The 16,059-nt window shown below is 37.0% G+C and overlaps 1 protein-coding gene across 1 annotated transcript in view; it reads left to right on the top strand.

Moving 5' to 3' along the window:
* The first annotated feature begins 1,212 nt into the window (after positions 1-1,212).
* Positions 1,213-16,059, top strand: part of LOC129264116 (cap-specific mRNA (nucleoside-2'-O-)-methyltransferase 1-like) — a 24,852-nt gene continuing 10,005 nt past the window's right edge. Inside the window, exons 1-12 of the mRNA XM_064102928.1 lie at positions 1,213-1,387; positions 5,093-5,325; positions 6,160-6,318; positions 6,737-6,835; positions 7,855-7,926; positions 8,328-8,495; positions 8,931-9,144; positions 9,877-9,995; positions 10,673-10,769; positions 11,510-11,642; positions 14,402-14,581; positions 15,095-15,209. Coding sequence (XP_063958998.1) covers positions 1,318-1,387; positions 5,093-5,325; positions 6,160-6,318; positions 6,737-6,835; positions 7,855-7,926; positions 8,328-8,495; positions 8,931-9,144; positions 9,877-9,995; positions 10,673-10,769; positions 11,510-11,642; positions 14,402-14,581; positions 15,095-15,209 — 1,659 coding nt within the window. The 5' untranslated portion in view covers positions 1,213-1,317. The remainder of the gene's footprint in view (positions 1,388-5,092; positions 5,326-6,159; positions 6,319-6,736; positions 6,836-7,854; positions 7,927-8,327; positions 8,496-8,930; positions 9,145-9,876; positions 9,996-10,672; positions 10,770-11,509; positions 11,643-14,401; positions 14,582-15,094; positions 15,210-16,059) is intronic.

Below are 16,059 nucleotides of genomic sequence, written 5' to 3'. Positions count from 1 at the left end.
AAGATTTGACTGAGGCAAAGTATGTGGTTCAGTAGGATTTAATGAATAAATGTCTATTTTTATTTCACGATTACAATGTATTTTCAAATAGAAATGAAAAAAAAATCAGTGTCCCTAATATGAACCTTCGCAGTGCAAATGACAAATTGGAGAGAGAGGAGTGAGAAAGTGAGGTGTCAGTATGTAGAAAGGGGGCAAAAAGAGGGGGAGAAAGAAAGAGATTAAGAAGGAAGGAATTAAAAAAGTAGAGAGAGATAACAGTGGAGAGATATATCGGGGGGGGGGGGAGGGTCAGGAGAGAGAGGGGGAATAGGGAGAGAGAAGGGGAGAAGATGGTAGATGGGGAGTCGAGAAAGGGAATGGAAAATGAGTTACGCAAATGTTAATTACCGACTTACAAATAAGGCCTATATAATAATGAATACAGAGACTAGAGAAAGACGATATATTTGCACATCATGTCTTACAAGCAACAAAGAGAAGGGGAGGAGGATATGGGGGTAACAGTGCTAAATCATCACATCACATCAGATACGGAAATGAAGGACTTTGTCCTGTAGGTTTTCCGGTCTTTACTTGAACTGGTAATTGACGATTATCTAGACAGTGAGACTTCACGTGCGTTGAGAAATGGAGGTTTTGAATCTTTCCCCCCACCAAAATTTATCCAACAGATGTTTAAACATTTCCACTGATTTAGCTTCCACTACTTCTGTAGGCGGTTGGAATCAAAAAGATTCCAAGCATAAATATCAACAACGAATCCTTATTGACTTGATCGTTTTCATTAGCGGAACTTTCTACCACACTTTCTAAACAAAAGTACGGCGGGGAATACCCTAAACATCCCCTGTTGGAGCGAAAATCCATCCTTGCAACTCTGTCCCGCATAAAATCGGCATCCGTGTAATAGGCCGAGTCCACATGTATACCGAGTTTCCCCATTTCCATAATTTTTTCTTATCTTTCTCAGTCACTTGAGACTCAATCCGGAGTTCAATCCATATAAACACAATAAAGCGACTCCATCCGAATATTTGTCTTTAGATCACATTGAACAACTTCATACAGTAGCAAAATGCCCTTGTATAGATTAAGAATGGGGATAATGGCGGGGATAATGGGAATCTAAAACATGTGACTGGATCGAATTTATCAACATCGGTATACAAATTTCGTGGTGGCCGAGATGATAAGAAAGCCGTCGCCACAGTATCGTCGAGTTCGAGCTACGTCTTCGGCAACCAACTGGGATTTCTTGTCCAGGATCAATATATTTTTTGGATTTGTTTTCGGCAAATTAACGCCATCTTAAGGATGGATAGGAAAAGGAAGCAGCAATGGGAGTCTGAGGATCCCCCTCGGTCCAAAAAATCACACATTAGCGGTGAGAATCTCATCTATTTAGATTCGAATGTAAACGCATGAAAAAGGGGCCGGGCGAAGTAAGGTCAGGAGCCCCGCCGGGTTCTTCGGCGGAGCTCAACTCAAGATCACAAACTAACCCAGGGAGCCCAGGCCAGGAGTCGACCGTGCAAAACGAGGGAGACATGGTCATGGGACTGGGGTAGATTGGGGTCTCAATAGTAATCTTAATAAAATGTGGAATCAGAAATTATGCACTTACCACGATTATATGGATGAAGGTCTACCGTATCGTGACACACAAATCCTGACAAAAAGTGACATCGAGGCACAGACTGGAACCTCAGTTTGTGTGTCACAATAGACCTTCAGGTGGTAAGTGCATAATTTCTGTTTCCACATTTCATTAAGATTACTATTGAGACCCCAATCTACCCCATTGTCTCCCTCGTTTTGCATGGTCGACTCCTGGGCTCCGGTCCGCATCGCGGGCCGGAGCTCCCTTGGTTAGATCACAAACCCGGTTAAGACTAGCCGCTCGCGGGGGAAATGGGTTAAAAATTTTCTCAGTGGGATATTGAGAATAGGACAACATTTGCTTTTTCCTTGTTTCTTTTCTCCGTATGAGTTAATCTTTAAAAATGTCACCATTGATTGTGATTCCATCATTCCAACTTTCCTTGTATATAGAAAAAAAAGCAGCATCCAACCCTTGGCTTGGGGGGGGGGGCAGTCAAATGTATTGCTGTAGATCTAGTGTAACTGTTACACCTACGTGACCAAATTATTTCCAAACACCCCTAAACAAGTTTTGTATGCGTGCAAAACTCCCTAAACAAGTTTCTTTATGGTCTTTTAGTTTTAGCTTTACACATTTTGGCAACTAATGAATGGCCTAAACAAGTTGTCGCCAGAATATGACCCCTAAACAAGATTTGTCTACTTGCTAACAATAAGCTTAAAGGACAAGTCCACCCCTACAAAAAGTTCATTTGAATAAAAAGAGAAAAATCCAACAAGTATTACCCTGAAAATTTCATCAAAATCGGATGCAAAGTAAGAAAGTTATGACATCTTAAAGTTTTGCTTGATTTCACAAAAAAGTTATATGCACATCCTGGTCGGTATGCAAATGAGGAGACCAATGACGTCATCCACTCACTATTTCTTTTGTACCGTATTTTTATTATAAGAAATATGAAATATTCTGATTTTCTCCTCATTGTCAAGGGAAACAACAATTAATTCCTCCCTGAACATGTGGAATTAGCATTGTTTAATACTCTATGGTTCAGTCAAGTTGGTCCTTATTGTCAAAATTTGTAAAAAATGAAATATTGTATAATTCAAACAATAAAAAACAAAAGAAATAGTGAGTGAGGGACATCATCAACTATCTCATTTGCATGTCACTTAAATGTGCATATCACTGTTTTGTGAAATTAAGCGAAACTTAATTTTGATGAAATTTTCAGAGTTGTGCTAGTTTGATTTTTCTCTATTTGTTCAAATTAACATTTATCTGGGGTGAACTTGACCTTTAATTAGACAAAACTATATTCATGGTACCGTATTGCATGCCCCCCAGACCCAGTGCTGTTAGAGTTAAAATCTAACAATTGGGAAGAACCCGAACACTTTTCAGAAACGAGGAGGAAAAAGCCCCGGGGTAAAAGCTTGGCGGAAAAACATACTCTAAACACGTTTGGCAGGTCTTATAAAAAAAGCTTTGGAAAAAAAACATACGGTACCCTAAATATGATTGGCCTCGTGATGGACCAGTCTTTCAAGACCCCCCCTTTTTTTGAAAATCAGTGTTTTTGTCATTTTGATACCCTAAACAAATGCACACGCAGCCCGCGTCCAAAACTGAAAAAACACCCCTTTAAAACACGTTTTTTGGGTAATGTATGTGTACAGCAATATCTTTGACTGCCTCCCGTCCCCCCCCCCCCCCCCGGGCATCCAGCGCATCAAGTCGACAATTATTATGCAAAATTCCGGTTTCACCTGTTTTCAGTCCTATTGTAACTTGAGCCTGAGTCCCTGTCCATGATGTTGCAGCTGTGTGCAAAATTGACAAAATTTGTTGTTTAGCTGTTTCCCTAAGGAGAAATCTAAATCATGGACATTAATTGTTTTCTACATAGAGCTCTCCTCTTCAGACGGTCCAAAGGGCCTTTGCCAAAGCTGCGCAAAATTGCAAATTGTTCACTGTGCAGCCAGGCCCTTTTTACTTTTATGTACATGTAGATGCATTTATGGTTCTTAGCAATACACCACAGGCAGAATTCTCAGTAGCTGCATTGATTGGAATGCTGTGATAAACAATTCATTTTGAATCATTGTTTCAAGAATCAATTCATTGATTGTTGCTTTTAATTCAATTAAATGTAATAGACCTATTTATGTTGGAAATATTACATTTGATGGATTTATGTATTTTACAGTAATTGTGAGTGACAATAAGTGCAATAATAAGCCAAGTACAAGATGATTTAAATACATGTACCTGTGGTGCCTCTGTGTTGAATGATGCATTGTGCGAATCTGATCAATAAAACATTTAGATGTAGTTCCATCACATTCCATTTTGTACAACGCCTACTTAGCTTGTTGTACGCGAGCAAATGGGAGGCTAAATGTCAAACATTCGTACCGTTGCACAAAAGACGTACCATCCAAAATGTACCGTCCAAAATGTACTGTTGCACGGCTTTAGGAGGTGACGTCACAATACGATTTAATTCATTGCGCTCGGTAAAAATGAACAATACGCGTATAAGCCAGCTGGCTAAATGCGCAAGGCTGCCCAAGGTCATGTGCGCTTGTGGGATTTTGCTTTCTGCTTTCGGTATTTTTGCTCCCTTTTCATAGATTACTATAGGGATAAACTCTTTGTTTTTTTCATATTTTCGCTGAATTCCGAGGCTTTGTACAACACAAATAGCGAATATTCTTATTCGTGCAATGGTGCGAAATTTCGCATTCGGTGAAAGAAAGAAACGCTCTATTCAACTCGGCTCACGCCTCGTTGAATAGAGCATCTTTCTTTCACCTCATGCGAAATCTCGCACCATCGCACTCATGCCTATTCGCTATTTGTATAATATTCCAATGAACTTTATTTACTCTGCCAGCTGGTCCAAATACATAATAATAATAATGTTGTTATCAACTTTAAAAAGAAATATTAGATGAACTTACATGTAGGATATAGCTTATTGAAAATTCTTTTGCAGCAAGATGGATGAATTACAGAAATGAATTATATTTGCTTTGGGGGAAACTTAGGTTACGATTGACATACATTAATTTACATTAAAATTGACAAGCAAATTGTTTTAAAATAGTAACTTAATTGTCTAGATTCATGTAAGTACAGTGCCGTAATGTCAGACAGAATACAAGTGCATGCACTCCCCCAATCAGGTATATTAGGAGTCTGAGAAACAAGCGGAATACAGTGATTCAGTTTGATCTCACCTCCCTGGCACAGTATGAATATATGATGATACTACATGTAAACTTAATAATGATAACAATGAAGTGTTTGATTTTGAACTATTCTGAATTCCTTTTGTAAGTGTTGACCTGATAGACAGATGTGGGCATACATGTAATGAATTTTAAATTCACTAGTATTATACTTAAGGTTTACTGATAAACACACATCAAACTTTACAAGACTTGCATGATGATTTTTTTTTCCTTGAATATTCATAAGATGCGGGCGGTGATGGAGGGGGTGTGTCCTATGCCCCCCAGCAGATGTTCAAATCCTTGAGTGATGCATCCACCGACTCTGATTCTTCATCTTCAGTGGGATCCCCTCCCCCGGTTCTTTATACCCCCATGGGTGCATCAATGGGTGCATCCATGGGTGCAACAGTGGTCTCAACCAAGCCAGCACCGGAATCATCCTCTTCGGGATACAGCTCCATTGCACAGAATATGATGGTAAGAAACGAGGAGCTGGGGCACGTTTCATAAAGACTTACAACTGTTGTCACTTTGCCATTATCGTGACTTACATGGAATCCTTGATTTTGATTGGCTGCTGAGCCCTCTTACCATAGTTATAATCGTTGTAAGTCTTTATAAAACAAGCCCCTGATCCTATATTGGCAATGTACCATTGGACTCTATGCAGGCTACTGGTTTGGACACACATCCCTGTCCATATTTCCCCATCTCTGTGTACCGATAAACAAATATTTTTGCTTCTCCTCATAATTGTGTCTATATCAGGGGAGGGGGGGGTTATGTAGATACACTTTTATTCTTCCAACATTTCTTTAAATAGGATATTGTGGGGAAAGGCAAAAACAGTACTATGTACCATTTCTTTTACTTGTCATGTAGACTTTTGTTTATCCCATAACCCCCAACACCATATTGATTTTTTACTGCTTTTACTTGAGATGTCGGTTTAGGTCTAGAAACTTTGATGCAGTACTTCCAAATTAAATAAACCATAAGGAAAGAAAATGCACCGTGCCCAATTTAATTTCATCGGAATCATTCATAAAAAATGAACATTTTAAAAGGAACAGTTAGTAATTAAACTCTAAATTGGCAATGAGGCGGAACATCCCAAAATACTGTATCCCCCCCACACACACACACCAAGTTTCAACCTATTTTCCTCAATTCTTAATTATTTCAGATACATGAATTAAACTGAAAATATTTTTGTTGCCAGTTACATGTATAAGGAGGAAAGCTGATCGAATATTGAATATGCAAGGAGAAGGTATATTTGAAATCAATTTTTTTTCTTCTCTCCTCTAGGCTAAAATGGGCTACAAAAAAGGCACTGGACTTGGCAAACTTGGCAAAGGACGTGTGGAGATCGTGGAGGCATCCAAACAAAGAGGGCGCCGTGGTCTTGGTCTCAAGACCAAGGGCTTTGAACCCAGCTCTGAAGTGGTCTGGACTGGAGATGAAGAGGTTTGTCTTTATATATGAAGCTTTTATTATTATGGCTGGTACACTTTTAATGAAAGAGTAACTTTACAAATTTTCTTTTATGGTTATTCAGTCCTTTAAATGCAAAGCACGTATGGCTGCACTGCCAAAAGGAGAGCAATTATGATGTTTTCTTAGAGAGCAGTTAGGGACTTCTGATAAAGCACTATATAAGCAAGTAGAATTATTGTTATAGGCACACATAGGCACACATATCGTTAAATCTAAATCATGAATATTGCACTAGCACTGATAAAACATTGTCTCAGTGATCAAGAAAGAATAATATGCAGAACACGTAGTAGTATTTATTTGATAATCATTGTTCTTTACAAATTATTTTGAACACTTCTACCATCAAATCATGTGTTTTCAGCATTTCATTGATTTCTTATTCTAGATATCTTCCAAAGAGACTGTAGAATGGATGGAGCCGTCGCAAGGCATCCTAACCAGCGCTGAGATAGAGGAATGGAAAGTTCTATGGGATGCTCAAAAGGTAAGGACTTGAGGGTGTCACTTTTTGTTGCTAGAAATGTGCATGATAATCAGACATTAAAATAAAAAAATTATTTTAACTTGGTCATCACTTTATGCATTCATCACTTTTAATTCTGATAATGTTGACTATGCCATTATATTAGTAACCACCATGGCAAAAATGGCAGCAAAAGTCAATCAGAATCAACGTTTTCATGGTAGTTTAAAAATGGCAACGTTATGATAATCATAGTCTTTAAAGGACAAGTCCAACCCCCAAAAAAGTTGATTTGATTAAAAAGATAAAAATCCAACAAGCATTACACTTAAACTTTCATCAAAATCAGATATAAAATGAGAAAGTTGTGACATTTTTAGGTTTTGCTTAATTTTACAAAACAGTTATATGTACATACCGGTGAGTATGCAAATGAGGGAACTGATGACATCACTCACTCACTATTTCTTTTGTATTTTATTATATGAAATATTTTAATTTTCTCCCCATTGTCCTGTGAAACAAAGTTTTATTTCTCCCTGAACATTTGGAATTACCATTGTTTAACATTTTATGAATCAGTCAAGTTGGTCTTTATTGTCAAATCTGTAAAAATTGAAATATTGTATAATTCAAACAATAAAAAACAAAAGAAATATTGAGTGAGGGACATCATCGATTCTCTCATTCTTATGTGACTAAATTGTGCATATAACTATTTTGTGAAAAATAAGCAAAACTTCAAAAGTCACAACTTTCGTATTTTACATCTGATTTTTATGACATTTTCAGCGTTATGCTAGATTGATTTTCTCTATTGAGTCAAATCAACATTTTTCTGAGGTGGACTTGACCTTTAAGAAACAGACCCAGATTTTATGAACATTTCACTCACATTAATAAGATTTTTATATTTCATTCGAGATATTTCACATTTACAGCTATTTATGGACACATTTTTAATTGTAATTTGTATTCATTTGCAGTGATCCATGCTTTATTTTGAGAATGTAATGAATTATCATTTCTTTTGTCTACAGCCAAAGCTGACAATTGATGATGAGACAGAGTTCTGTGATGAAACCTTGCTGAAGACACTTCTTGATCAAAAGGTGAAAGTGGATTTATTAGTTTGTGATAGTTGTTTCATCAGTATAATACATTTAAAGCGATTAATCCTAAGTTAGAATAATTGTTCTGAGTAAGAAAGAAAGTTTCACAGGTGATAGGGATGCTGATGAGGAGGATGGTCCAAACCAATTCAGCCTAAACCCCATTGATGATCACAAATTAATTTCAGCTTAGTACACATTGTTCATATACCTAAGTGTAAATAATTGCCGGCTTGGGTTCAGTCAAAACAAGATGAATTTCCTAAATGGACATTAAAACATCCTGTACAACACATCAATAGGTCCTTGACAGCTGATCGGATAAATGTGGGGAATCAGCTGTAGCACGTTAATACATGACAGCCGTGCAATAAATATGCGTGTAATATTGTTTTGACTAGACGACCTTTGACCTTCTTGATGGGGAGGAGATGAGGCAAGCAAGAACACGCTCCAATCCCCACGAGACGATCCGAGGCGGTATCTTCTTGAATAGAGCAGCCATGAAGATGGCCAATATGGACTTTGTCTGTGATTACATGTTCACATCACCAAAACACCCAGATGGGGTAAGTCTTATAACTCAATGCTAGAGTCACACGAAATGAAACTTGACCGATGGTATGTCATTTTATAGGAATAATGCAATAGATTTGACAGTCTGTAAACAAAATTGAAAACGTAATTTTCAAATCACGCTGAAGCCATTCAAACAAGTGTTAATCTTGTTATCCGACAGACCTTTGATAGTTTTGTCGATGTGACTGTGGAATAATAATAAGTCACCCGTAATGTGGGTGTGGCAACGTAATATCAGATGAAGGGCGAACACTCACCATATTGACTATGGTATTGAAATATTAACCTTTCTATGTCCAAAAAATTAACTAAAAAAAAACAATAACAAAAGGAAAAACCTGCCAGCACTGAAGAAGAACACGTAACAAAAATGTGGGCAGGCAGTGAAATGAAAATATTGGTCTCATTTTACCATTCCAACACAGACACCTGTTGTGAAAGACAATGAGCTGTTGTACTTTGCCGACGCGTGTGCCGGCCCTGGAGGTTTCTCAGAGTACGTGGTATGGAGAAGAACACAGTCTCGCCAAAAGAAGGACTTCAAGGTCAAAGGTTTTGGGTTCACCTTGAAAGGGAGCAATGATTTCAAGTTGGAGGACTTCTATTCCGCACCTCCAGAATTCTTTGAACCTCATTATGGTAAGTAGTGCAGCATGGTTTCACATTTTGGCTGTCTGCATTGTTATTGGTGAGAGGCTTAAAGGAGAAGTCCAATCTATGTTTATTAATTATTCAAGCTCATCAGTCTTTCGATGAGATGACAATATTACATAATAAAAATTCATTAAACTGACTCTAGCAGACCGATATGACTCAAATGCAGCTCTCTCGCAGACGTTGACCATAAATCAACTGCATCTGCTTCGTCACTGGGAGGAGGTGCGAACTGCATTGTGGATGAAAACAGATTAGCACTGGTGCCTCTGTGTATACCAGTAAATTGTTGATGACTCCCTACTGCTTGGGCATATCGTTTCAAAGTTCGAAAGTTTCTAGATTCAGTATGGGAGCCCTTACGAGGGTAAGGTGTCATAAAAAGTTTCAAAATAAATTATGAAAATGAATTTCTGAAATATGTTATCAGTGAGGAGTTAAACTATGATAAGCTTATGGGGCGATTTCACCCCCCCCCCCCTTCTTGCCATGAGAAGGGTCTAAAAATAACCAAGCACTATTAGGGTTAAAAGTCAAATATAAATTTCAATAACCTCCAATACTAATAGTTTCATTGTGATACAAATTTATATCAGGTGATTGAACTTGGTGTTGCAAGTGGAAGTTTTTCATGTCAAACTGGAGGACCCAAAGCAAACTAATTAATTGCAAAATGTAATGGATTTCAGCTGTTACATTGTTCTCTTTATATGCTAGGTGTGAACGGAAGTGAAGGTGATGGGGATGCTACAAATAGTGATAACCAGCGTGAGTTCAGAAGATTTGTAATGGAGCACACCGGCGGCAAAGGCGTCCATTTTGTCATGGCCGATGGGGTGAGAGGCTGATACCTTTCATCTTTAGATAATATCAGTAATTTCATTTTCATAACAAAGAACAAGTTTATTTTTTATACTCAAAAGACAAATACAAAAACTTGAATTGAAATTGAATTCAACATCACATCAATCGATTCTGTCATGAAGAAAAAATGACTCCAGCTTGAATACACCTCTGAGTTAACTTATGGCAAGTTCCCCCAAGTCTGCACAGTCCCCCATGTCTGCGCACACGCGTATCTGTGCGATTCTAGTAAAAGAAGATATGCAACGAACACAAACTTTACACAGGCAACACATAGACAGATTTTCATTAAAAATTTTGACTCAAAATTGAAAAATAATGAATTTTGGGCATTTTATATGACGGCCTCAAAATGCAGCATTTCTCATCAAAATACCCGAATCGTGTGCAAAGTGAATGGGTGCGCAGACATGGGGTACTATTTTTTTTTTTCAATCTGAAAATGACTGCCCGAGGTTTTTTCCAAGAAAATCCTATATTTCTTTCAAATTTCTATAAAATATTTGTTACACTTACTCATAATTATATAAGGAACATTATTTACTGAAAGATTTTGTTAAATAAAAGGAAATTCGTGTAAAATTTTAACTCAAATAGTTAGGTGCGTAGACTTGGGGATCACCATCATATAATCTTTCATCTCCCCTAGGGATTCTCTGTGGCAGGACAAGAGAACATCCAAGAGATTCTTACTAAACAACTGTTGCTATGCCAATTTCTGGTTGCTATGTCAATTGTGAGAGAAGGTAATTTGCATATTTTCTTTTGAAGTCATCAATGTAGCCCAATAATTACATCATGTGATTTTAACTGCATGATTAAACAGATTTCCCCCACATTTTTTGTGATATATCTAGGAAAAGGATGAACTCTGCTATCATTGTTATATGTTGGGTGAGGATTGATAAAGCAGTTATTCCTTACCTTGTGTATATACCATATTTAGTGTGCAAATTGTGCTTTTTATCTTATGTGTTATCCATAATATGGAAAAAAAAATGTAGATACAATATTGTCATAATTCAAGATGATACATTCATAATCCCTCAAAAAGGCTTTCGGAAAGGGATTGTTGAAAATGAGAGACATGGTCTCCAGTCCTCACTTTGATAAAAAGTAAATAAATATATAGGTATTTTTTCCGGAATTAATAAATTTCTGATTAAAAAGCTTATATATTAATTTTCCATTATAAGAATTTAATGAATCAGATCCCTATTTCAATTAAAACTAGTTTTAATGAGTTATCAGGTTATAGTCAGTGATTGGATAAGAGAAACTATGAAACAAGCTTTTAGAAAACGGTTGCCACCCTTGCAGCTAGCATTGTTCTGTTAGATAAGAAAGGCACTACTAGTATTTTCTTCTTTCTGTAATAGTACTATGTTTCATTTGAGAAAAATAAAATTTTCATAAAACTTGCAGGATACTGACAACAAAATATGGTGGTAGTGTTCATTTGTTTTTTATAATGTTTTCTTTTCAGGTGGTCACTTTGTTTGTAAGACCTTTGACCTCTTCACACCATTCAGTGTTGGTCTGATCTATGTCCTGTATCGGTCATTTGAACAGGTCTCTATCTTCAAACCGGTCACCAGTCGACCAGCAAATTCAGAGAGGTCAGTAGTAGCCCTATGATCCCCAGAGCTGCCAAGTACTGATTTTCAGTCATTACTACTGAAAAGATAGAAGAATACTGTTGGTTTCATGCAAAATACTGGTTTTTAAATTTCCAGTGTTATGCGTTGTCCTTTGGTATTTCTTTGAAAATAATGATTTCCTCACCAAAAGTACTGATTTTCAGTAATTACTACTGAAAAGATAGAAGAATACTGTTGGTTTCATGCAAAATACTGGTTTTTAAATTTCCAGTTTTATGTGTTGTCCTTTGGTATTTCTTTGAAAATAATGATTTCCTCACCAAAAGTACTGAATTTCAGATTGTAAAGTACTGATATGTTCTTGTTCAGGTTAGCAGCTCTAGATATATACAATACCGATGATTTACACATCTATTCAACAATGCGTGCATTCATGTGATCTTTGTAGGTTTGCATGGTGGAGTTTGTAACGTGGAGAAGGTTTACGGTTCACCATGTGTAATATGAAGAAGGGAAGGAAATACAGGCAGAAAGATTGAAATTGAAAGACGAGAAAGAATGATAAGAGGAAATTAGTAGTATTCTTTTCTTGAAAGTGAGTGAAGTCCTGAAAAGGACTGTAAACCAGATTGAATGAGGTGAATATGGCTTGAGTAGCGATGGTTTGAGTAGTAGCAGGATGAAGTGAAGAGAGGTTACTCGACGTTTTGGGCAGGTTGACTGTCCGTCTTCAGGGGTGTATTATTTCTCCAATCTGTGTATGCACATTAGAAACTGATTCTACACCCACACACACACACCCATACTCACACACAAATACATCAGATCAAGGGAATCAAAAGAGTTTGGGTCTTTGAAGGGGCTGTCATACCTGGGTCCCATTTCAAAAAGACTTGTTATAATATCAAATGCACTATCAGCTAATCAAATAGATGGATTTCAGTAGCTTTAAACCATTATGTCAATTTGTTATTATAACAACAAGTTTTATGAAATGGGGCCCCAGAATGTTTTAGCGGAATTTAGCCAATGTAAGCTGACATAGGTATGGAAAGCCATTTTCGTGTTTAATCGTGATTCCTAATATCAATAATTGCCCTTTTTAATAACACATTTTTTTACAGAAAGAATATGATTCTAGATATCTTGTGTGCAATTATTGATATCTAGAATTAAGATTCAAAGCAACAACCGGTTTGCCATGCTTACATTATTTAATGCATACACTAGCTAAATGTCCGAGTGTGACATTTTGCAATTGGCTTATATAAAAAAACTCACCAGTCTTCAAGATCTTGATGCAGAAATAGTTGACAAATCCTTCAAACGTGAATGTTCATATGACATACTGTATTCATATTGCATCCAGAGCCTGATCGCATGATGTCCGTTAACAATAGGGGAGCGCTTCATCAACATTTGTTTTCTGACAAGTTGTCCTATGTGATTTTGATTGGCTGAGAAGTTCTGTAACTATGGCAACTGACAGATATAACAGGACTTGTCTGATCTGACAACACTTTTCATGAAATGCTTTCCAGTGATTCAAAAACATATGTACAAATATGTGGAGGTCATGATGCAATGACGACCACTTCTGTGAAGTCTTGACAAAACACATCGGGATGAGGTTGAGTGAAGTGTTCGTAAAAATAATATTGCTCACACTTGGATAATTTGTAGATGGTAGTCAAAATGGTGCAACTAAGTGCTAGTTCTCATATTATTGTAGAAAATTCAGTGTGTAATAATCCACAACCGTTTGAAAGCCTCTTTCTGAATTGAGAGAAAATAAGGATGGCCAGTAGAAATTGCACATGTCCACACTAGGTCAAAGCTGTCTACTGAGTGCAGTGAAGTATGGTTTTGATGATCAGTTTTTCCTCCTTCTAAGTGGCCGATTGTTGCTTTGTGAATGAAAAATCTAACAATAGTAGGAGAAGAAATAGCATTCCTCAGCCAAGTTAAAAGTACATGATTGAATTCTTCGCTACTACTTAACAATGAAGTCTAGCTAGTGGTTGCACAAAAGAATCAAGTTGAATAGAACAATAACATTCATTTGTGGATTGCCTGCCTTGGCATGTTCAAAATAGAGTACTGTTAGTGATCAAGCTCTGATTAAAGGTGTTTGATGATTCCAAAATCTTAGTGGTTCCGATGACAGTGATGATGATGATGATGATGAGGATGATATGATATGATGAGGAGGATGATATGATGATGAGGATGATGATGATGACGACGACAACGATGATGAGGAGGAGGATGATGATGATGTTGATAATGATGATGATGAGGAGGGTAATGATGGTGAGGAGGATGATGATGACAGTGATGAGGATTATGATGATGATGGTGATAGTGATGGTGATGAGGATGATGATGAGGAGGAGGATGATGACAGTGATGAGGATGATGATGATGATGATAATGATATTCGTGAAGTGGATAATAATGATGATTTTGAGGATTGGCTCTAATTTGAAGTACCATATAGATCATAGTTTTAGAGATCGAGTTTGACCAACCTGTTTATGTACTGAAAACAAAGGTATCTAGAACTATATAAAATATGCGTGTGCGCTGTAATCTTAGTAATTACGGCTGCCAAGCTACAGCTGGGGTAATAATATCCAAGTCCTTTGGAAGCGCATAGAGACATTATTCATAATCGTGATATGCGCTATACAAGAACTGTTTATTATTATTATATTGCTGATAGTGAAAAAATAAATCCATAATTACAAATCCAGAAATCTTCTTTGTAAATTTAGATACGTCATCTGCAAGGGTCGTAGGTCAGGCACAGATCCCACCCATGATTTCCTCTTTGACCTGAACGAGACCTTGAACATGCTGAAATCAAGCAAACAGGACGTCCTTGAGAGTGTGCCACTGGATGTACTGCGAGCAGACGATGCTTTCATGGACTACATCATTGAACAGAATGAAAGGTAGTTAAGATGGTTCGCATTTTTTCAACCTTATATTAATGTATGATTAAAGGCCAAGAAGGGGCCCATTGCAGAAAGTGTTGTTATGAAATGCATCTCCAGAAATCAAGCAAAGGAATAAACTTTACAAGGAGACAATTAGAGAATCTATGACAATACCAGTCAATAATAAAAATGACTAACATAATATGGGTAACACAGATCTCTATAAATTATATTTCTTGTACTTTGTACAAAAACAACAAAAAAAGAGAGGGTGGCTGGTATTCTCTAAAACATTTGTGTATTATTTGGCATCATACTTTTTTGTGAAGGGGTATTAAAGATTTCATCAATCGTGACTTTCTCATTATGGTAACAACTATGGAACTCTTGATTTTAATTGGTAACAACTATGGAACTCTTGATTTTAATTGCCTGCTGAGCCCTGTTACCATGGTAATAACCATATTTCTAAGTTGTTTATGAATCACACCCAAGAACGCAGGACATTGACACAATTTTTTTTTTCAGGCAAGCTGAGACTCAGACCCAGGCTCTTGCCAAGATCCAGGCTTACGTTCAGAACTCGGATCTGATTGAGATGGAACAGAAGAGGATGAGAGATGAATGTCTAGCTCTCTGGGGGGTAAGTCTAACTTCCCTCCTCAAACATTAAATTGGCAGTTGGTCTACACCCGCTTTGTCTTGCTCTTAAGATCACTCCACTTAGCTGAAATGACCTTAGATTATAGAGATTCTTTGATTATCAAAGATGAATATTGATTTCTACCAGTGACTGTTATTGAAGTATAGAAGAAACTAACTTAAGAAAAAAATCATAGAAAAATGCGGGAGGATCCATGAGGCTGATATTCTCATATTGTATTTACTTTCATTTAGATGCTTGTCCACCTGAATTGAAGACCTCTGGCTTAGTCTTAATTATAGGTTGAGCTTAAATGCTTCTCAATCAAATAAGACTAAGCCTATTCCTTAATGTAAACTGACATATACCCTTGACTACTATTTGTGCTAAAAAAATAATTAATTGTAAGAAAAAAAATGTATGAGAAAGATCAACCTTGTAAAGAGATCACACATAAACATCTTAATCATATTTTGATGATTTTTGTCTCGCCTGCATAGCAGAGCGAGACTATAGGCGCCGCTTTTCCGACGGCGGCGACGGCGTCAACATCAAATCTTAACCTAAGGTTAAGTTTTTGAAATGACATCATAACATATGGACCTAGTTCATGAAACTTGGCCATAAGGATAATCAAGTATTACTGAACACCCTACCTGAGTTTCAGGTCACATGACCAAGGTCAAAGGTCATTTAGGGTCAATGAACTTAGACCATGTTGGGAGAATTATTTTCAAAATCTTAACCGAAGGTTAAGTTTTTGAAATGACATCATAACTTAGAAAGTATATGGACCTAGTTCATGAAACTTGGGCATAATGTTAATCAAGTATTAGTGAAGATCCTGCTC

The sequence above is a fragment of the Lytechinus pictus genome, chromosome 7 (genome assembly GCF_037042905.1).
Source record: "Lytechinus pictus isolate F3 Inbred chromosome 7, Lp3.0, whole genome shotgun sequence".
Taxonomy (NCBI): domain Eukaryota; kingdom Metazoa; phylum Echinodermata; class Echinoidea; order Temnopleuroida; family Toxopneustidae; genus Lytechinus; species Lytechinus pictus.
This window is presented reverse-complemented; position numbering and strand designations above follow the sequence as displayed.